Source organism: Eumetopias jubatus, unplaced genomic scaffold, assembly GCF_037043125.1.
Source record: "Eumetopias jubatus isolate StellerSeaLion01/CBP00866 unplaced genomic scaffold, mEumJub1_p1.0 scaffold_5, whole genome shotgun sequence".
NCBI lineage: Eukaryota > Metazoa > Chordata > Mammalia > Carnivora > Otariidae > Eumetopias > Eumetopias jubatus.
In genome coordinates this window covers 25,563,440-25,586,462 of record NW_028274811.1, presented here as the reverse complement: position 1 = coordinate 25,586,462, position 23,023 = coordinate 25,563,440, and the positions used below count along the sequence as shown (strand labels likewise).

General features: G+C 39.3%; 2 protein-coding genes across 3 annotated transcripts in view; both read left to right on the top strand.

Moving 5' to 3' along the window:
- Positions 1-1,022, top strand: part of MEIKIN (meiotic kinetochore factor) — an 81,328-nt gene extending 80,306 nt beyond the window's left edge. The window contains exon 14 of the mRNA XM_088023601.1: positions 991-1,022. Within this exon, the coding sequence (XP_087879727.1) occupies positions 991-1,022 (32 nt within the window). The remainder of the gene's footprint in view (positions 1-990) is intronic.
- A 9,732-nt stretch (positions 1,023-10,754) lies between these two features.
- Positions 10,755-23,023, top strand: part of FNIP1 (folliculin interacting protein 1) — a 154,349-nt gene continuing 142,080 nt past the window's right edge. For both annotated transcript variants that reach the window (XM_028103458.1, XM_028103460.2), the window contains exon 1: positions 10,755-10,926. In XM_028103458.1, the coding sequence (XP_027959259.1) occupies positions 10,835-10,926 (92 nt within the window). In that variant the 5' untranslated portion in view covers positions 10,755-10,834. The remainder of the gene's footprint in view (positions 10,927-23,023) is intronic.

Below are 23,023 nucleotides of genomic sequence, written 5' to 3'. Positions count from 1 at the left end.
AAATTGGTATGGAGTAGATTACTGTGGCCCAGTTTTCAAAGTCTTTATTAAATGTACAGATAGTGTCTTAGGTCAGTAGAGAAAACAATAGGGAGGGGTAGAGGGTAGAACAGGCAGTGCTTCACACATTTTAATATACTGGGGAATTACTTGTAGATCTTGTTAAAGTGGAGATTTTGATTCGTTAGATCTGGAATGGAACCCAAGATTCTACATTTCTAATGAACTTCTACATGATGATGAAATTACTGGTCCATGGACCACAGTTTGAACAGCGAAGATAGAGGTCTCTGGTGTTCAAACTTATCTGTATATCATACTTTCCTGGATCTTTGACTCCCTTTTCCAGAGATTCTAATCTAATTGGCATGAAGTGTGGCCTGTATAGGCTTCTCAAACAACGAAGTTTGAGAATCATTGATAAAGGCCAAGGGGTGATGTATGTCATAGTATGAAAGTGGCAGTGGTAATAGGTAAAACCGGCTCCACTAGGGATCTCCTGGTACCAGATGTAGGGGGAAAGTCGCCAGAATCCTGTATTAGAAAGAACCTGGGTTTAGCTACAGCAACGAGTAGTAGAATACAAAGCAAGGGTGGGTAGGAAAATGTGAGGGGCTTCTTCGTGGATGATGGATGAGGATAAGAAGCACAACTGGATCCACTCCTCCAGGTTACATAGCTGGAGTTAAAGGCCTTGTGATGGCTACTGACAGCCATCTTTGCTGGGCTTCCCATTGGAATGTTATTGAGCAGGTCATTTGCTGTCTCCAAAGAGGTATCCTCAGCCTGTCCAGGAAGGAGTGAGCCAGCTATTCCTTTTTTAAATTATTTTTTTAATGGCCTCTAGATTTATTTCCTAAGGCTTGACAGGATGAAACTAGATTGGCTGGGTGTCAAGAGTTTTTGCCCTCAAGGATTGGTTATTAATAATTATTGATCACCTTCTTGTCATATATATGAAATAATCTATTGTTTTATATTTTTCTCCAGATATTATAATAAAAACAAATGGCAGAATATAGCAGCCATGGCTGAATTTTCACCACTTTGAAGATATACATGAAGTCAAAGTCCATAAAGCAGAATGTCTGGCTGAAATTATATATAATTCAAAAATCAAAATTCTCTAATTATTTGTGATATATCCTGGTTATGAAATTCTACTGAGATTCTTATAATTTACTTTTAATCAGTAAAGAAACATTCTTATGTATGCCTCTTAAATATATGTATTTGTATCGTAAAATAAGAATAAATAGCTTATATTAAAAGACTCTACACTAAACAGATGATTTCAGCTATTTATAAAGAGCAAAGTACCAGGCTACTATGTAACTTCCTTTGTTTTTTTCCCCAAAGTTTGTCCTCTGTATGGATTAAAAGTAGTAAAGTTGTTGAAGCACTAAAAATGAAAATGCTTATATTACGAGCTATTTTTAACAGAACTTAATTGAAACCACATGAGTGAGAGACCTACTTCCAGGTCTGACTGAAAGAAACTCTATACTCTAGTTTGCTGAAGCAGGGAATGTGTAATACGTACAATCAATCATACACTAAGTTTTTGATATATTACCTCATCCTTAAACCTTCTTTAGCTAATACTGTCTGTAAGATTTTGTGTGTTTGTGCATGTGTGATATTATTTGTTGTGGTGTCTCCACACTGCTCTTCCTAAAAAGCAGCAGTCCTGTTGTCAGTGAACATAGTACAATTGTGTAATTGTTGGTGAAATTTTAACTCTTGATGGTTTGCTAATGTTATTATACATAAAAGAAAATAAGAGTCACATTTTCAAAGCTGCTTCAGTAAGAAAATTCTAAAAATCAATGAATTAATTTGAAGTTATGTAACCTATTTGGCATTCATTTTTGAAGAGGGGGTGGAGGGATGGGTTAGCCCGGTGATGGGTATTAAAGAGGGCATGTACTGAATGGAGCACTGGGTGTTATACACAAACAATGAATCATGGAACACTACATCAAAAACTAATGATGTAATGTATGGTGATTAACATAACATAATAAAAGTTGGTTTCATGAAAAAAAAAAGAAAAAAAAAGAAAGAGGCATTCCATGAAGACATTCTTATAAATGATTTGACAAGGTTGTAAGCCACTAACAAAGCTATTTGTGATTTCTATTTCAAATTTCATCTGGAGGTGAAATACAGGAAAGTTGTTAGGAAATGTAGAAGAGACCATTAAAGATGGAGGCTAAAATCAAATTTAGATCTGAATTTTAAATTGGTACTCAACTAACACAGCAACTCTTGGGATGGTTTTAAAAGCAGAAATGTGACAAGCAATGTGGGGAAGAAGAAATGAAATAGAAGGCCTATTCCCTACTTTCAAGGAGTTTATCATCTAAGCGGGAAGCAAAAGGACAAATTACTTGATAGTTTCTAATCAGGTGGTGGGTTCCTGTGAGAAAGAATGACCCTGATTCTTAGTCTGGGCCTAGTGGGGCTGGAGGAAATAAACACTTATTTCATACTGCTGATAAGGAAAATAGAGCTAGCTCAGAAAGAAGTAAATACTTAGACCAGGCTAACGTGATTTGGAAAGTGACAGAGCCTGGATTTGAAGGCAAGAGTATTTACGTCCAGTTTTTTGTTTGTTTGTTTGTTTTATCATCTAGAGCATAGGGAAAAATGGGAGGGGAAAAGGATTTGCAACTGGCATTCAAGAGGCTTAGGGGTGGAGGGTATGACTTCTTTTATGATTAAAAGGAAGGAGAGTAGAATAAGCTTGATGGTTGTCTAGAAAGCATGAGAAGTCCAAAGAGGATTTCTGTTGGCAAATCCTACAAGAAGGTTGTACTCTTAACTTTATTTCTGTGGGTAGGCCTCAGAGGTCTTTCAGTGAACCACCCTAAAGAGCATCAGAAAAAGAGTTCTTCTGGAGAGAGGGTGTCCATAGTTTTTAATCACATTTTCAAAGTTGTCTGGGATCTAAAAACAGTTAACAATGGGACTTGACCTCTTTATTTCAATATATAACCGATTAATAATAATTTTTAAGCATTTAAAATTTTCAAATTATACTTTATGAAAAAAAAACTCAAGTCTTAAGTACCCAGAAAATCCAGTTGAAAATGCATGAAGGGGCAGATGTAATGTCATTTCCATTTAAAAATTTTTAACTGGAGTGTTTTTTCACCTCTCCAAAGTATAATTCATCATGGTTTGTTCAGTTGTGAATAGTCTCTTCATCTCATATTGTGTTTATGTGAAGGGTATAATACTCAGACTTTCCAGATAAAAGTTATCTACAACCTCTTCTAATGTGATGTTGCTTTCTAACCTGTATTTTAAAATGTTGACCCATCTTATATCTTAAATTCTCCCTTGATTCCATATGTTCTTCTATGTACCCATTTTTCACCCTTTTATATCCAGATTTCCTAAAAAGAGTGCTGTCTACTTTGGCACAAGTTCCTTACCCCCCTCAGCCCTTCCTCCTCCTCCACCCACTCCCAACACACACACAGTCTGGCTTCAGCTCTGGTTCTCCACTGACCCTGTTCCCCTCAAGGTTACCAGCAATCTCCTTGATGCTAATCTAAGGGGTATTTTTCAGTTCTCATCTTACCCAACCTCTCTCTTCCAGCTAATGATATTGTAGACTAGTGCTCTATTCTTGAAAGCCTCCAGTAAGGAATGACCTCTTGGAAATGATACTCTCCAGGCTTTCATCCAATCTCCAGCTCTTTTTCTTCCATTTCTTCTGAAGGCTCATTTTCCTCTGTCCAGCTTTTAAATTTTGGTGCTTCCTGGGGTTCTCTTCTAGGGCTTCTTCTCATGTTACATAGTCTCCCTGGGTGATCTCACCTATCTCTGACTTCAAGTACCATCTCTGGGCAGTTGGCCCCAAGTCTTTGTAACCGCCATGGATATATGTAAGTGGACATGTGTGGTGATTGTCTCTGCATCTGTCCCCCAAAGGATTAGTTGTCTTTCCTTGTATTCCCATAGCATTCTGTATTTGCCCACATCATAGTATCTATCATAATGTAATTATAATAATAATTATAGTTAATTTCCAGTCAAATTGTTTTTTTTTTCTTCCTAGACTATAAGGTTCTTGAATGAAGGAACTACGCTTGTTCATTATTGTGTTTTCAGTTCCCCTCTACCTCCATCCTAATTGGGTTTTGAATTTCCAAGCCATATAGTTTAGGTGGGATTGATCCCATCCTTAGTTCCAGGGGTGGGCCATTAATGGTTTAAATAAATTAACATAGCTCTCCCAACTCTGGCACAATGATTGGTTCAGGAATGGGGCCAAGGCTTAAAATGATCCTACTGGTATAAGGCTCAGAGTTTTTTTTCTGGGAATGTTGGAATACAGACTTCTTTATTCTCTTGGATTTTTACCTGAATGGATTTTACCTGAAAGGAAAGCCGCTGGCAGCCACTTGTGTCCACAAATGGAGGCCTGGGAATGAGTAATTAGAGCTTTGATAGAGAAACTGGATTCTTGATATCATTGTTGCAGTCCCTGGATGCATCTGTGTCTGAACTTTCCATCTACTTTAGATTCTGTTCTGGTAGCTAATCAGTTTCTTTTTAAAACTATGCTAGTTTATCTTGGCTTTTCTGTCATGTGTGACATAGAACATCCTGACTGGTGAACTCAACCAAGATCTGCCCAGACTTCTAGATTGGTATAGCCAAATGCTTGTTTTGTCATTATTCCATGGGTTCTCATGGTATCTCATATTCAGCATATCCCAACCTGAAGTTATTTTCTCCCTTGAAGCAGCTCTTCTATTTTCTGTTTCAGTGTTAGATATCTTAATCCATCCATGTAAGTTGAGCCAGAAATTTGGCTATCATCCATGACTCCTCCCTTTCTCTTATTTTCTTACAGGCAGTCATTCATGAAGTCCTCTTTGGTCCTGAATCCTAAATAGCCCTCAGCATTTTCTACTCCCCTCCATTCCTATGGCTTTTCTCTGCATTCATGCCAGTATTATCTTGTATGGTTTTGTGTAACAGCCTTACCACTAGATTCTCAACCTTTATTTTTGTACCCTATAGTTAATTTTCCACAATGCATCCAGAAGGAGCTTTCTAAAATGATCATGTTTTCTGCTGAAAAATCTCTCAGTAGCTCTCCAACGTGTTCCGAATAAAGTATGATCTTTTAAATTTATTTTACATAGTTTTCTTAATCTAATTCAATGTTACCACTAGATTATATTATAGGTCACTGAATTTTTATATTTTATCATGCCTCCAGCCTTGCATGTGCTCCTCCATCTGTCTGAAACATAACCCCCCTGCCCACATCCTTTTTTCTTTAGCTTCCCCTATTTTTATTTTTAACCCCTATTCATTCCTTCCTTCAGAAAACTCTCCCTAATTCCCCCAGAAGAATAATTGTCTTTCTCTGTATACCCATGGCGTCCTGTACTTGGCCACTTCATAGCATTTGTTACAGTGAACTAAAATTGCCTGTCAAATTATTTTCCCCCCTAGACTGTAAGCTCTTCAAGTGTAAGGACCATAATTGTTCATTAGTGTATTTCCAGGTTCTAGCAAAGTTGCCAGATACATATTAAATATATTAAGTATTTGAAAAATATTTGTTGAAAAAATGTCATGGAAGTGTGTCATTATATAAAGGACCTTCTTTTGTATACTTCTTGTAGAATTCAAGGTGAGGATTTCAAACCAATTTATTTTATACTGAAGGTAAAAGTTTGATTCCTTAAAAGCATTTATCACAATGGGTAATAACTTTTTGTTTACTTGGTGGTTTCCTACGGGCAAGGAGTCTACCTGTCTTATTTGTTATTGTGCTCTGAGCACCTAGACCATAGTAGGTGCTTGATGTCACCATCTCTGTCTTTTTTTTAAGATTTAAAAAAATTATTTATTCATTATTTATTTTAGAGCGAGAGCACAAGTGGGGGGAGGAGCAGAGGGGTAGAGAGAAGGAGGGGAAAGAATCTTAAGCAGACTCTTCGCTGAGCATGGAGCCCCATGTGGGGATTGATCTCACGACTCTGAGATTATGACCTGAGCTGAAATCAAGAGTTGGACACTTAACTGACTGAGCCACCCAGGCGCCCCATCATCTCCTTTTGATTGTTTCCATTAGAATACAAAATTCTCTAATATCTTCCATTTTGAAAAAAGAAAAAAAACAATTTTCCCTCTTCCTATCTCCTCTCAGTCCTCAGTTCTCTGCTCCCTATCTCAGGAAAACAGGGGAATTGTCTATACTTGCTTTATCACTTCCTCTCTACCCTTTATTTTTTTGAACACACTCCATTCAGGTTTTTGCTCACATGAGTCCTCTGAAACTACTCTTGTCAAGATGTCCATGTTGAGAAATCTAATGGACACTTAAATTTTCAGCAACCTTCAACACAGTTGATCCTTTTCTCCTTTTAGGCACATTTTCCTTCTCTCCTTATTCTTCTTTGCTGGATCCTTTTCTTCAAGACCTGTAAGTGTTGTCCTCATTGAATCTTAGTCCTGGACCCCTTTCTACACATACACATTCTCCCTAGGTAAACTCTTCCATCTCATTATTTTAAATGCCTCCAAAATTTATCTTTCCAATCCTGTCTTCTCACCATATGTTCTACTCAGAATCTCTATATGGATATCTAAAAGACAATTCAAACTCAATATATCCAAACTTACTATGCTTGATTTTCTTCTTCAAACCTGTGCTTTTTCTGGTCATGCTATTGGGAAATGACTTCCATTTAGATGCTTAAGGGAAAAACCTAGAAATTAATCCTTGGTTTTTCTTTCCTTCACTTCTGTCAGAAGTCCAGCTGGCTGTATCTCCAGAATAACTCCAGTTAGCCATCATCCACTTCCACTGAAAATACATAGTAGCCTCCCATACAGGTTCTCTGCTTTCATTCTCATTCTTTTATAATCCTTTCTCCTCAAAGCAGTCGGAGTAATCTTCTAGAGTCATTAATTAGAGCATGTCCTTCTCCTGTTTTAAACTCCTGCAGTAGCTCCCATCACATTTAATCTAACCTCTTTGCCATGATTTACAAGGTACCTACATAATGTGGCTCCTTATGTCTTTGTAACCATCTCTCAAACATCTTCTTCTTCCCAGAGTGCACTCAGCTCTTCTGGCCTCTTTTTTCTTCTTCAAAGAAGTCAAACCCATTTCTGCCTCACAGCCTTTGTACCTTTTCTTCTCTCTGCCAGAATGTTCTTCACTACCTTCTTCCCACTGCTGGTTCCTTTTCATTGTTTAGACCTCAGTTTAAATCCCACATCTTTGGAGAAGACTGTCCTGACCACCTTTTGTAAATTTGGCCCTCTCCAGATGCTTGCTATCAACTATTTTGTTTCCAGCTCCTAGCACAACTTGCAAACATCTTGTTTATTTTGCCTGTTCCCACTGAGAACTAAGTTCCCAAGAGTAGGGACTTCTCTGTTCAGCACTGTGTCTTCAGTTCCTACAACTGAGTCTGAGACCTTGGAGACCTCAAGAAATATTGGTTGAATAAATAAATGTTTAGGTTTTCTGGTGTCTCAAACTACTGCCATTCCTTTATTATATAGTAGTAAATCATCAATTGGTTTAAGAGTTTTTAAAACTGAGGTACTGGGGTGCCTGGGTGGCTCAGTTGGTTAAATGTCTGCCTTCAGCTCAGGTCATGATCTCATGATCCTGGGATCAAGTCCCACCTCAGGCTCCATGCTCAGCAGGGAGTCTGCTTCTCCCTCTCCGTCTGCCTCTCCCCCTGCTCATGCTCTCTCTCTCTCTCTCTAATAAGTAAATTAAAAATCTTAAAAAACAACAACAACAACAACAAAAACCCACTGAGGTACCCTAAGTCCTTTAGGCAGTTTTACTTGATGATCTAGATTCTGAATGTCTTGTTCTGCGACATTCTCAGTGAAAATTTAACTTGTTTCAGGAAAACTTAGCACAATTGAGGCATGCTTATTAGCATGTGTTTAAGAGCAAGATTCCAGTTTTATTGCCACCTTTTCGCATATCTGTAACCAGAAGAGAGTGCCCTTGTCTTTTATATTATTGGAAATTATTTTCAATGTAGTCTGCATAATTAAGTAACGTCTTCTTTTATAACAAACTTGTATCATGTTAGTGCTTTCTAATTCTGTAATTTGAATATTACCCTGCAACATAAAGGAAATGTGATGAATGATAGCTAGTTTTTTTTCTGTACCTTTCAAGCATATGGCTAAATGAGCCTACAAATGAAGTTATTATACGATTAGAGAATAGTAAAACAAAGTATCTCTTATGCAAGCAGTAATGTTCTTTCCCTTACTATTAATATCTATAATTATCCTGTGAAGTAACTTTTTCCCAAGATGAAAGCACACAAGGTTATTGTATTTAGAAACTTGGGAGGGGACAAGGAAATACTCTTCTCTGCCAGCTGTGGACCAGTCATGAGTCCTCAGTGTCAATGGTTCTATATATACAGGCTTGATCCTGTTTCCACTTGAACTCATTTAGCATAACTTGCTAGTATAAAAGCAAAATAAAATGTCCCTAAATGATTGACTTATAGGATGTGCATTTTCTCACTTTTAAAAATTGCAATGATTTCATTGTTTTGTTAACAAAAATTTTATTCCATGTTCACATTTTTTGGGGGGTAGGAAATACAGTTTGAACTGTAGATCATCTTATATGTAGATTTTTACAGCTTGTTACTATAAATGTATTTCTCTTATGATTTTAATATTTTCTCTAGCTTTATCATAAGAATACATTATATAATACATGTTTATATAATACATGCTTTGTGTTAATCAACTGTTTATGTTATCAATAAGGCTTTTGGTCAACTATAAGCTATTAGTAGTTATGTTTTGGGGGAATTTAAGTTATACTTGGATTTTTGATGTTGCAGGGGTTGGGGCTCCTTGCCCCCACATTGTTCAAGGGTCAACTGTATACATAGTTCATTTTGCCTTATTAGAAATCTTTCCCTGTTTGGTCAGAATCCCCGGGATTATCTTTACACAGGACAGAGTCCTGCTGTTTTGAATCTGTATTGCCCAGTAAGTTCTGGACCTTGGGCAATGTGCAGAGGAGCTATGAATGAATCTTAACCTGAGAACCTCAAATGTCACCTTCTTAGACCTTTCCCACTCATTTCATTGCTTAGTTCTCATTCAGAAGCTAGTCCTAAAATTACCTTGTTTACTTATTTATTATCTCCTTATATAGAAAGTTATCTTTGTCTTTGTGTTTACTTTGGCTCCCCAGTACCTGGACCAAGGTCACTTAAGCATTTGTGGAATTAATAAATCAATTTCTTGGGGCACCTGGGTGGCTCAGGTCCTGATCTCAAGGTCCTAGGATTGAGCCCCATTGGGCTCCCAGCTCAGCGGGGAGTCTGCTCTCTCTCCCTTTGCCTCTCCCCCCCTATTCTCTCTTTCTCACTTTCAAATAAATAAATCTTAAAAAATTAATTTCTTAATCACCTATAAATAGTGCTTTAAAAAAATCTTGTAATGGTGAAACATCATGCTGACCGCTGAAATTCTCAGATACACAGTCTGCCTTGTTTTCTTTTTTCTATAAAGGCCACTTATTTTATAGTTTAAAACTCTAGCTGCAAATTAGTGGGAGTTGGTAGCCACTCAAGGAAAATACAGTTTGTCTGCCTAATTAAATGAAATTTTCAAAAGTTTTTTTTTTTAATCTAGTCTTCCAACCACATACCAGTTATTTCCTGACATCCATATTTGCCAGAGAATTTCATCCCATGCTACAAAATTCCTAATTCTGGAGGGGGAGTGGGTGAATAAATGGTGCTGAAAATTTATAAGGCCACTTTGATCTGAACCCTGATAAAATTTGGCTTCCTGGGTTTAATAAGACTGCAAGGTCATTTTTGAGCAATGTTCCCCCCCCTCCTTTGGAAAGCGGTTTTCCTCGCATTAAATCCATTTGTTTACAATTCCACTGTGGAATTCCCCTCTCCCTACATACCTAGACGTTAGGATAGAGCTTAAATCCTATCGTTAGTTCTCACAAAAGGTTAATTCCTGTTGTCAGGGTTCGAGGAGCTAGTGGGAAAACCCGGAAGGCGGATGCCCCAAGTCCCTGGCCGAGGTCTTCTCTGCCCGAGGTCAAAGCTGTGGCGAGTGTCTGGGCAGGACTCTCCACCAGCCACGCGCTGTCAAGCTCTGAGCCCACACCCCTCGCGGCCCTGCGCGGGCAGGCCTGTGGCCCCGCACTCAAAGTCGAGTCTAGATCGCGCTCCTTCTCTGCTCAGGGGGCCGCTGGACTGGCCAGGAGCGCGACGGAGATGCGAAACCTGGAGGCTGAGGAGGGGATGGCGGGGGAGGGTCGGCTGCTCGAGGAGCTCTAAGCGGCTCTCTTTGTCGTGGGGGCGGGGAGACGAAGCCTTCTGTATTTCAAAGTACCGGGCGTCGTTCCCGCACCGCCCCGCCGTAGCCTCAGATAGCAGCAGACAACGTCACGCAGAAGGACCGCGACTGGAGCGCGCTCCCCTTCACTTCTCCAGCCACCTCTACTCCCCGCCCCTCCGGTCCTTTCCGCGCACACCCCGCCCCGTGAGCTGCCACGTGAGGGAATCCACTAGTCAGCCTATGGGGGCCAGCTCCGCCCTACGCCCCCGCCTTGCCCCCTGCTCCGCGCGCCGCCACGTGATGCGGCTCACCGCCAGCCAATGGACGCCAGCCTTGCCTCGCGCCCCGCCCCGCGCGCCGTGGCCGTTTGAAGTGACTAATTTCTGTCATATGACTGAGGCGCTTATGGGGGTGGCGGGGCTGCTCTAGGAGCGGGGGCCTAGCGAGCGCCCTAAGGAGCGACCCTGGTCTGGCCGTGGTCAGCATGGCCCCTACGCTGTTTCAGAAGCTCTTCAGCAAGAGGAGCGGGCTGGGCGCGGCCGGTCGGGACGCGCGGGACCCAGACTGCGCGTTCAGGTAGGGCGCTGCGGGGCGGGGGGGTTGGGGGGGTGCTGAGCCGATGGCCTTGTGGGCTCCGCGCTCCAGATGTGCAGGGGCCTTCGGTATTCGTGCTCGCGCGGCAGCGCCACGCAGGGACTGGGACCTGGGCCCGGGTGGGGAGGGCCTGGGCAGCTGCGGACCTGCGCTGGAGGGTTGGAGCGAGGTCCTCTCGCCCCACCACCCCCATCCCGGCACTTGCCCCTTCCCCCTCCTCCCGGCCGGTTTGTTTACGTCCTGCCCGGCTGCCACGCGCGGCTGTGCCTTCCCCACTGAGCACCGCGGCCTGAGCGTAGGGTCCGCACTCCTTTCAGGCAGCCAGTAGAGTTGGGAGCGGGCTGGGCTTCACCTCAGCCCCAGTCCTCGGGGCCCAGAAGTTCTCTCCTCCTCCCCGAGACCCATCGCTCTCTGGGTGCTTCATTCCGGCCTGTTTGCTGTTGTGGGGAGAGCCGCACGTTTTGGGCAACCTTCTGAGGGTAGAAGGCTGGAGGAGCGAGTAGGCAAGGTCCCGTTCTTTTAGGTTTCTTGGAAACTAGTGTTGGAGGTGTGCAGTTACCAGAACGAGCGGTCTTATTGTTATCGCAGGAGAAAGGTGAAACCTAAGAGGTTAAGGTACTACTGACTAGACTGAAGCAGGACCGAATCAAAGGAAGCACGGCCTTAGAATTGACCATAGAATCATCCCGTTACAACTGTTACCAGAAAGGAGTCTTGAAAAATTGAAAACGATAGCAAAATATTTTGTGGTATCACAGGCTTTATTAATTTTTGGTTGCAGTACCTGTTGCTGGTAGAAAAACTTCTTAGAATTGTAAGACAATGTAGTAGAATCATGAATTCAAGGTAAAATTTCGTCGCCAAACCACATTTGAAGAGATTATGTCTTACGCATAGCCTTCATACTTGTTGCGGTGTGGAAACTTGTAAATATAACTAGGCTAAATGTCACATATCTCTCAAACCTGGTAGGACAGCAAAGAGCCCAGTTCAGTAGTAGTAGGAAAAAATGAGAGTCTGTTAAATTTTGCAACAGGCAGAAGTTTGAAATGACTGTACCACACTGGTAAAAGGTTTTCATATTCTTAAAATTATTCACCCTCTCTCGGTAATGCAGGTCACATTACGGAATTGTAGTATTAAATGGAAAGAACTTAACTGGCTTTTAGAGGAAGAAAAATCACAATGTGAACATCTTGGAAAAGTGTCTAGTAAAACAGTTTTCTGGGTTTGGGTCTTTTCCACTGGGAAATATCTTGCCATATTCATCTAATGACTTTTAAAGAACATTTCTTTACTGATTTTCTTTTGAAAAACCATAATGTAGTCTAGATAATACTACATTGAGACATCCGGTAAATCAAGAGTCCATAGAAAGCAGGTTGAGAATATTAAAAAGGTGACATTTGATTAGACTCTTTCTGGGCAAAGATTGACTTTGGGGTACTCAAGTTTCCAAGGGTCTCAAGTCACTCATATGAAAAAAATTTTGTCTATTTTTAAAAAACGTAAAGCCTACTATATAGTTGTGTAACACTACTTTAGAGTTGCCAAAGCACTTTCCCACTAGTTATCTCATGTGATATTTCACAACAACCTTGTGAGATAGAGCAAGTAGCAGTATAGATAACTATATGATACTTTTTTCAGTGGAAGTAAGAATTACGTATACGCCCAATAAGTGCAGTATGATTTAGAAGTGATTGCTTTATAAAAAATAAAATGTGTACAAGTGTACATGTGAGAAAATGAGAACTGGTTAACGTCATACAGCTAGAAACTTGCAGATCTAGGTAACCCAGGTAATTTTTCCTTTTTTAAGATTTTATTTATTTGTCAGAGAAAGAACACAAGCAGGGGGAGTGGCAGGCAAGGGAGAAACAGGCTTCCTGCTGAGCAAGGAGGCCAATGTGGGACTAGATCCCAGGACTTTGGGATCATGACCTGAGCCGAAGGCAGGTGCTTAACCAACTGAGCCACCCAGGCATCCCAGTAATTTTTTTAAACAACTTCAATTTACATGCAGTAAAATTAAGCCATTCTAACTGCACAGTTCTGTGAATTTTGTTATACGTATACAGTTTTGTACTCACCACCCCAGTGAAGTTGTAGAACACTTCCATCCCCCCAGAAGTTCCCTCATGCCCCTTTGTAGTCAGTTCTTAACCCATCCTTATTCAGGGCAGTCATTGATCTGCTCTAATGAGTGAAGTTTTGACTTTTCTAGAATTTCCTATAAGTGTGATCATATTGTTTATAGTCTTTTCTGTCTGGCTTATTTTAACTCAGAGTGATGATTTTTGAGATTCATCTAAGTTGCATTTATCAGTAGTTCCTTCGATTTTATTGCTGAGTAGTATTCCATTGTATGGGTGTACTACAATTTCTTTATCCATTCACTACCAATTGGTAGACATTTGGATTGTTCCCAGATTTGGGCTGTGATGAACAATGTTGCTATGAACTTTTGTGTACAAATCTTTAGGCAGACATATGTTTTCATTTCTCTTGGATGGTTACCTAGGAATGGGATTGCTGGGTCACATGCTAAGTATATGCTTAACTTCTAAAAAGATTGCCAAACTTTTCTGAAGTAGCTGTACCATTTTGTATTCCCATGAGCCGTGTGTGAAGGTTATAATTGCTCCACATCCTCTCCAATACCAGGTATCTGTTAGTCTATTTTTTAATTAAGATTTTTTTTGGTATTGTGAAAAACACCTAATAACATTTACCACGTTGACCATTTTTGAGACTTTTTGATTATAGCCATTCTAGTGGATGTAGTGCAATCTTGTTGTTGTGTGTGTGTTTTTTAAGATTTATTTATTTATTTTAGAGAGGAAAAGTGCGCATGAATGGGGAGGGGGAGGGGCAGAGGCAGTGGGAGAGAGAATCCCAAGCAGATTCCTTGCTGAGCCAGAGCCCAATTCGGGATTTGATCTCATGACACCGAGATCTCAACCTGAGCAGAAAGCAAGAGTCCATTGCTTAACCTAACTGACTGAGCCACCCAGGTGCACCTCTTATTGTGGTTTTAATTTGCATTTCCCAAATAACAAATGATGTAACTTGGGTTTTAGAGCAGATTAAAATTCCATTCCAATATACCATGCTTTCCTTTCTAGAATCCTTTTTTGGTTTTGTTTTGTTATAGTCAGTTATGTTGTTAAATCTGACTTGGACACAGCCATTGGCAACTAACCCATAGCTTAGTGTCTAAAGAGTTAGTTCCTAGAGTTAGCAATCTACAAGGTCCAGTGGTAGTAAGTCACAGTAGAGCTCTGGGATAGGAGAGACTTTTGATATGAACAAAGCTTTAGGAGCCTTGAAATATTGTCTTTCATGGTCACCCCATTGGAAAAGGTGGTCAGGGATCACCCCCCCTTGCCTTCTGTTTTCACTTTTAAAAAAGACCCTTATTACCGTATAGATTTCTGTGTACTTGTCTTATCTAAACTTCTTGAGCTGAAGATGAGTGTGAAGGATATCACGTGGCTATTATTTCAGTAATTTATAGAATTAAAACAGTAACTTGTTTTTTTATTTTTGAGGATTTGGGAAGTGATAGAATTAACTGTAAGGTCAGTAACTGCAGTACCTATAAAATGATTGCTTTAAAAATAAAATTCTTGGAAAAATGTCTAATTTGGTGAAGAAATTTGTTTCAGAGTTAAATGTCTGTAGGGTGTGATTCATGTTTTGTTAAAAAAAATCGCTGCAGTTTTGTTTTATTCCTAATGCATGAGCATTTGCTCTTACTGTGTGTTCCAGAAATTCTTACCCTGTTGTAACAATCTCTTAATTGTTCTTTTTTCCATCACTCTTGTCTTGTTCCAAACTATTCTCAACACTTCATCCTTTAAAAAATGCAAATTCTGATTATGATCAGCATGCAAAATGGTATAGAATTTAATATCTGCATTATGAGTTACTTTAAGGATTCAAAGAGATAAGTCATGTTAAGTACTTAATGCAGTGCTTAGCACATGGCATTCAAGAACCAGAAATTGTACTATGATGATTCCATGTTTATGTGTAAAACCCTTCTGTTTAGGCCCAAATTCCTTAAGTGGCCCTGTATTGTGTGGCTTTTGCACAGTCTCTAGCCTTGACTTTTTTTTTTTCCTAATTAACATAAGGTTGTTTTTTAAAAACCGAGCCATCATTCTATTATTATACTTAACAGAAATTCCTTAATATGACCTATTCTTAGAATATATTAATATTTTCTCAGTTGTTTCAACATGTCTTTTTATAGATTTGTTTGATTTAGATTTTTTTTTTTTTTTGAGGAAGAGAGAGAGAGGTGGGGAAGGATAGAAGGATAGAAGGGGGAAGGAGCAGAGGGAGAGAGAGAATCTGAAGCAGGCTCCATGCCCAGCATAGAGCCCGACACGGAGCTCCATCTCATGACCCTGAGATCATGAGCTGAGTTGAAATCAAGAGTCAGATGCTTAACCCCCTCAGCTACCCAGGCGTTTGAATTAGAATCTTAAATAATCTGCATACTACATTTGCAGTTATGTTGCTTAAGTAATTTTTTTCTATAACAGCCTCCCCCCGCCTTTTAAGATATGATTTCATGTTGAAACTGGGTTATTTTTCTTAACAGAGTTTCCCACATTCTTTATGTGGCTGTTTGCTTCCTTATTGTTTCCTCTAATTCAGTGCTTCCCAGCATTCTGTGTTTTAACAAGCCTCCTCTAGGTTATTCTGATGCTCAAGTTTGAGACCCACTGCTATAACTTACTCTCTCTTTCCAGAAAGCTGGTAGTTAGATACTTCATTAGATTCAGGTTTATTCTTTTAAAATAAAAATATCCCATAGATGTTTGTTGTGAATTTCCTACCTATTAGAGTTACATCCTGTCTAGTTGTCCTCCCTTTAGTGATGCTAATAAGTTTGGTGAGTTGTTTTATCAGTCTTGTTCTCACATTTTAAGATTCCCCTTTCCCTAATGGTTTTAGCATCTTTTGTTGATTATTGTTTGAATCCATTATCTTGTTAGGGGTTGTAAAATGGTGATACCCTGATTGTTTAATTCCTCCTGCATTTACTTCCTAGAAGAAATTTCTCTTACTACCTGTTTGGCTACGCTTTGCTACAGGAAAGGTAGCGTATAAGTTTGATTGTTTCCCTTTGTAATGTGTCAGAATATCTTATATAATGAGTTTAGTGAAGGTTTTCACTTTGTCATTTTTTGGTATCATCACAAGCTTCTGGATTTTAATGTGTTTTAATCTATCGCAGTCAAATTGTCCCATATTTGGCCAGTAGCAGACTTCAAGTTGATTTCTGTGCTCTTGTGACATGATCTCTTTATCCTTTGATAACTTCTGCTTTCTTTTGGGCTTTTATTAATCCCCTCTCCCTCTTCTAGGATTTTATCACCCTGGACATATTCTACATTCAGTGATGTGCCAAGCTGTGCTGTTCCCTGTTCTTGGCATAGCTTTCTGTTCTTCTTTGTTTTGCTTTTTGTAGTGATCATCTGGACTTATCCTAATTATCCTTCCTCCAGGAAGCCTTTTTTGATTTCTCCCAGAGTGGGTTAGGTTTCTCTGAAATTGTCTTCCATAGCTTAATGCATTTCCTTCTGTGATATCTATTACAGTTGTCATTATTTGTCCATATCTCTCTGCTTGCTTGAGTTCTCTTCAACTTCAAGGTGGGTTTTGGAGTTAGAACCCTGTAGATCGACCTGTTGGATTGTTTGTGGGGAACAGATACCTAGATTTCTTGCTGGAACCCCTAGATAGATGCCATTTTCTGAGGGAGAGAATATAAGACTGGAAGCATAACTTGACTAGCGTATCAAAAGTAGCGGCGTTCTCCTCTATTCTCTATCACACACATTTTATAGTCTTCATAGCTCATTTTATAATTTACCATCTGTCTTCCCCATGTTCACATTGTTGTGCCAGTATACAGCACAGTGCCTGAATATATGCTCAGTAAATATTTATAGAATGAATGTATGAAATAATTTCAAGGGCAGAGGGAGAGAGTCAAAAGTTCTCTTTTGGACATTTGGTCTAGTTTTACTTGTTAGTGAGAGAATACCCACTTAGAGATGTCCAGTTGACAGTAAATAAAGTAAATGTAGAGTTCACAGCAGAGGTTGATTCACAGGGGAATTGGGACTGGAGATAGCTTATGGTCAGTATTAAAACTAAGGGAAGGGATGAGATCATCTAGGAAAAGGTGTAGATAGGGTATTGGAAAGAACAGGGCTTTGCTCTGAGGAAATTTAAAGTGTACAGATGTAGGAGAAGAAAGTCTCCAAAGAAGAAAATGGCAAGAGAAACACTGGGAAAGCCAGGGGTGTGTGGTGTTAGGACAGCTCCAAAGGGAAAGTATTTAAAAAAATGATGGTGTGATGAACTGTTTTCTATATGCTGGTTGCTGACAGGTCTTGTGAGATGACAAATAGAAAAGTGTCTATGGACCTGTCAAATTGAAGATAACTAGTGACCTTAATTTTTTTTTTTTGAGATGGGCATGTTTAGGGGAGAAAGCGAGGTAGATGAAGATAGATGTGGAATAAATGAGAGGTGAGAAATGGCTTCACTGCTACAGCTTCCCCCCCGCCCCCCGGGAGAAACGGTCTGTAGTACTGTGTTGTTTTTTCACTTTCAGTATTCTGATTTTATGTCACATTTTAAGCTTCTGAAGTTCTTTTTTTCTTTTTAAGATTTTATTTATTTATTTGACGGAGAGAGAGAGCATGCACAAGCAGAGGGAGCTTCAGGCAGAGGGAGAAGCAGGCTTCCCACTGAGCAGGGAGCCCAGTGTGGGGCTCAGTCCCAGGATCCTGGGATCATGACCTGAGCCGAAGGCAGATGCTTAATGACTGAGCCACTTAGGCACCCCTGAAGTTCTTTTCTTTCTTAAATATTTTATTCATTTACTTAGCGAGAGGGAGAAAGGGCGAGAGTGTGAGTGCAAGTCAGGAGAGGGGCAGAGGCAGAGGGGGAGAGAGAATCCCACCCAGACTCCCAAGTTGAGCACGGAGCCCATCATGGGACTTGATCCCCCAACCCTGAGATCACGACAGGAACTGAAATCAAATCGGCCGCTCAGCCAACTGGGCCACCCAAGGGCCCCAAGCTTCTGAAGTTCTTAAGCTGGCTTTTTAATATTGTCAATATTTGTAAGAATTGTATTTCAGAACTTTTGCTTTTTCAGTGTGATTTTTAAAGATTTGTTGCATTCACAAGGGCTTTTGTTATTTAAAAAATATCACTCCTCCATAAATTGTACCTTTTAATTCAGTGTTAGAAATAGTAGAAAGTTTTAATATTCCTTTTTTAAGCTTTTATTTATTTATTTGACAGAGAGAGAGATAGCGAGTGAGAGAGAGAGAGCACAAGCACGGAAGCACCAGGGAGAGGGAGAAGCAGGCTCCCTGCTGAGCAAGAAGCCCGATGTGGGGCTCAATCCCAGGACCCTGGGATCATGATCTGAGCTGAATGCAGACCCTTAACCGACTGAGCCATCTAGGTGCCCTGAAAGTTTTAATATTCTTTACAAAGAATCCTGTGGGATCGTATCTTTCTTATTAATGTGGGAAGCTGAGAATTGTAAGTAATTACATATTAATGCTCTTTGGTAGTGATGTTTGGTCCATGTTATAGCCAGCCTGTAAGCATCTCATACACCCCTGAGCTACAGTTGCAGTACAGCTGGTTGGGCAAGTTCTCTGCCCCTCTGTGCCATAGGCGGCTGGGCAAGTGTACCTCAGTCCCCACATTGCAGCCACAGCTTTGTCATAGCTGGTTGTTGTGCTTAGTCCACACAGGGGGTGCCCTCTGAATGCCTAGTTCTGATTGCTGGGTGGGAGGGAGATTGCACTTCTGGGCCATACAGATCATCTCCTACAAATGGCCACTCCTTTAAGACTGTGAGAGGTAGCTATTTCACTGAATACAAAGAAATAAACCGAGAGAACCAGGTAACATGAGTAGACAGAGAAATATGTTCTAAACAAAAGAACAAGACAGAACCTCAGAAAAAGACTTTATTGGGTTCTATGCTGGGCATAGAGCTTACTTAAAAAAAAAAAAAGACTTCACTGAAATGGAGGTTAAGCAAACTACCTGATAAAGGGTTCAAAGTAATAGTTATATATATGCTTACTGAACTTAGGAGGGAAATGGATGAACACAGTGAGAACTTCAAAAAATAAAGGATATATAAGAAAGTACCAAATAGAAGTCACAGAGTTGAAGAATACAGTAACTGAACTGGAAAATACATTAGAGGATTTCAACAGCAGACTGGATAAAGCAGAAGAATGGATCAGTGAACTGGAAGACAAAGCAATGAAACTCACCCAGACAGCAGCAAAAAAGAATTTTAAAAAGTAAAGATACCTTAAGGGACCTTTGTGTCAACATCAAACAGACTAACATCCACAATGTAGAGGTCCTAGAAGAAGAGGGAGAGAAAGGGGCAAACAACTTATTTGAAGAAATAATGGTGAAAACTTCCTCCATATGGGGAGGGAAACAGACACCCAGGTCCAGGAATCCTAGAGAGTTCCAAATAAGATAAAGAGATCCACACCAAGATGTATTACAATTAAAATGTCAAAAGTTAAAGAGATACTTAAAAGCAGCAAGAGAAAACAACACTACATACCAGGGAAACTCCATAACACTATTAGCAGATTTTTCAGCAGAAACTTTCCAGGTTAGAAGAGAGTGGTGTGACATATTCTAAGTACTGAAAGGAAAAAACGTGTAACCAAGAATACTCTACCTGGCAAGGTTATATTTTAGACTAGTAATTTTTCAGCTAAGCAAAAACTGATGGAGTTCATCACAACTAAATGAACTTTATAACACATGTTGAAGGAATTTCTTTAAGCTGACAATAAATGGCACTAAATAATGGTAAAAAAACATAGTAAAGTAAAAATATTACTGGAAAAGGTAAATATACAATAAATGTTGTGGTTTAATCACTTATAAAACTAGTATGAAGGTCAAGAGACAAAACTAAAACTAGAATAACTTACTAAGGGATATGTAAAATAAAAATTTGAAAGCTACAACATCAAAAACATAAGACATTGTGGGGGGAGTAAAAATGTACAGTTTTGGAATATATTCAAATGTAAGTTGCTATCAACTTAAAATAGACTTACATTCAGAGGATGTTATATGTGAACCTCATGGTAACCACAAAGTAAAAACTTACAGTAAATATACAAAAGAAAATGAAAAAGGAATCTAAACATGACACTAAAGAAAGTTATCAAGAATGTTACCACAAGTGAAGAGAAAAAGAGAAGAAAGGAACAGAGAAGAACTACAAAAACAGCCAGAAAACAGTTACTAAAATGGCAATAAGCACACACCTATCAGTAATTTTTAAAAATGTAAATGAACTAATTCTCCAATCAGAACACATAGAGTGGCTGAATGGATTTAAAAAAAGATTTATCTGGGGGCGCCCGGGTGGCTCAGTCGTTAAGCGTCTGCCTTCAGCTCAGGTCATGATCCCAGGGTCCTGGGATCAAGCCCTGTGTCAGGCTCCCTGCTCGGCTGGAAGCCTGATTCTCCCTCTCCCACTCCTTCTGCTTGTGTTCCTGTTCTCACTATCTCTCTCTCTGTCAAATAAATAAATAAAATCTTTAAAAAAAAATTTATCTGTATGCTGCCTATAAGAGACTTCAGAATAAGGACACACACAGACTGAGAGTAGTAGAGGGATGGAAAAAGATATTCCATGCAAATGGAAATGAAAAGAAAGCTGATGTAGCTGTACTCCTGTCAGACAAAATGGACTTTAAAACAAGAATGTAGTGAAAGAGAAGGGCAATACGTAATAAAGTGGTAGAGCATTTATAATATATATGCACTCAGAAGCACTAAAATATATAAGGCAGTATTGAAAGACCTAATGAGAGAATTTGACAGCACAATAATAGTAAGGGATGTTAATACCCTGCTTATATCAATGGATAGATCAGACAAAATTAATAAGGAAATATTCGTCTTAAATGATACATTAGACCAGATGGACTTAATAGCTATATAGAGAACATTTCATCCAAAAGTAGCAGAATGCATGTGCTTCTCAAGTCCACATGAAACATCCAGGATAGGTCACATTAGCTCACAAAACAACTCTCAGTAAGTTCAAGAAGATTGAAAGCATATCAAGCATTTTTTCAACCACAGTGGTATAAAACCAGAAAACAATTACAAGAAGAAAAATGGAAAACCCACAAAAATGTGGAGATTAGACAACATGCCACCGAACAGCCAGTTGGTCATTGAGGAAATCAAAGAAGAAATGAATATCTAGAAACAAATGAAAACAGAAATATGACTTACCAAAATATTTGGTTTGCAACAAAAGGGGGGGTTATAGAGGGGAAGTTCATAGCAATAGAGGCCTACCTCAAGAAACATGAAAAATTTCATAACCAATCTAACTTTATGCCTAAACAAAGTAGGAAGAAAAGAACAAGTGATACCCAGGTTAGTAGAAGGAAGGAAATGATATAGATCTGAGTGGAAATCAATGAAATAGAGGTAAAAAGACAATAGAAAAAATCAGTGATAACAAGAGCTGGTTCTTTGGAAAGATAAAAATGACAAACCTTTAGCTAGACTCACTAAGAAAAAGAGGGCTCACATGAATAAAATCAGAAATGAGAGAGAAGTTAGAACTGATACTACAGAATACAAAAAATCACAAAAAACTACTGTGAACAGTTATATACCAATAAATTGAACAACCTAGAAGAAGTGGATAAATTCCTAAAAGTATATAATCTTCCAAGACTGATTCATGAAGAAATAGAACATCTGAATAGACTAATTACTAGTGAGGACATTGAATCAGTTATCAAAAACCTCCCTACAGACAAAAGTCCGGGAACAGACAGTTTCAGTGGTGAATTCTACCAAACATTTTAAGTTTTAACATCTGTCCTTCTCAAATGATTCCAGAAATGTTGAAGTGGAGGGAATGCTTCCAGACTCGTTTTATGAAGCAGCATCACCCTTATACTAAACCAGTGTCGGTAAGGATGTGGAGAAAAGGGAATCCTTGTACATTGTTGGTGGGAATGTAAATTGGTACAACCACTAAGGAAGACAGTGTGGAGGTTTCTCAAGAGATTAAAAACAGAGCTGCCAGTAGATCCAGCAATTTCATTTCTGGGTATCTATCTGAAGAAAATAAAAACACTAATTTGAAAAGATACATGCACCCCTGTGTTTATTGCAGCATTATTTGCAACAGTGAAGGTATGGAAACAAATAGTGTCTATCAGTAGATGAATGGATAAAGATGTGGGGTGTGTGTGTATGTGTGTGTGCGTGTACATGTGTTCTGTGGGCAAATACTTCACAACTTCACAATGTGCATGCATATCCATGTACAGTGGAATATTTAGCCATAAAAAATAATGCAGCCTTGCTATTTGCAGCAACATTGATGGACCCTTGAGGGTATACTGCTAAGTGAAATAAGATAGGGAAAGACAAATACTGCATGGTTTCATTTGTAAGTGGAATCCAAAAAACAAACACAAATCAAACCAAACAAAACCCAGACTCATAGATACAGAGAACAGAGTGGTGGTTGCGAGGGACAGGGGTTGGGAGGGTGGGGCAAAATGTGTGAAGAGGGTCAAGAGATATAAATTTCCAGTTATAACATAACGGGGATGTTATGTACAGTGTGGGAAATATAACCAATAATATTGTATTCACTTTGTATGGTGACAGAGGGTAACAACTTATGGTGGTGATCAGTTTGCAGGGTGTACAGATGTCAAGTCAGTGTGTTATGCACAGGAAACTAATATTGTATGTCAGTTATACTTCAAGAATAAAAAAACATGATTAAGCTGTGGGAAAAAATCAAGTCTGATAAGGAAATATATTTGAAAAAATAATGGTCAAAACTTTTCCAGATTTGATTAAAAGCATAAACACAAAGATTCGAGAATTTAAACAAACTTAAGCATGAGAAACATGAAGAAAAGTACATGAAGGTAAATGGTAATAAAATTATTTAAAGTTAGTGAAAAAGAGGGGTACCTGGGTGGCT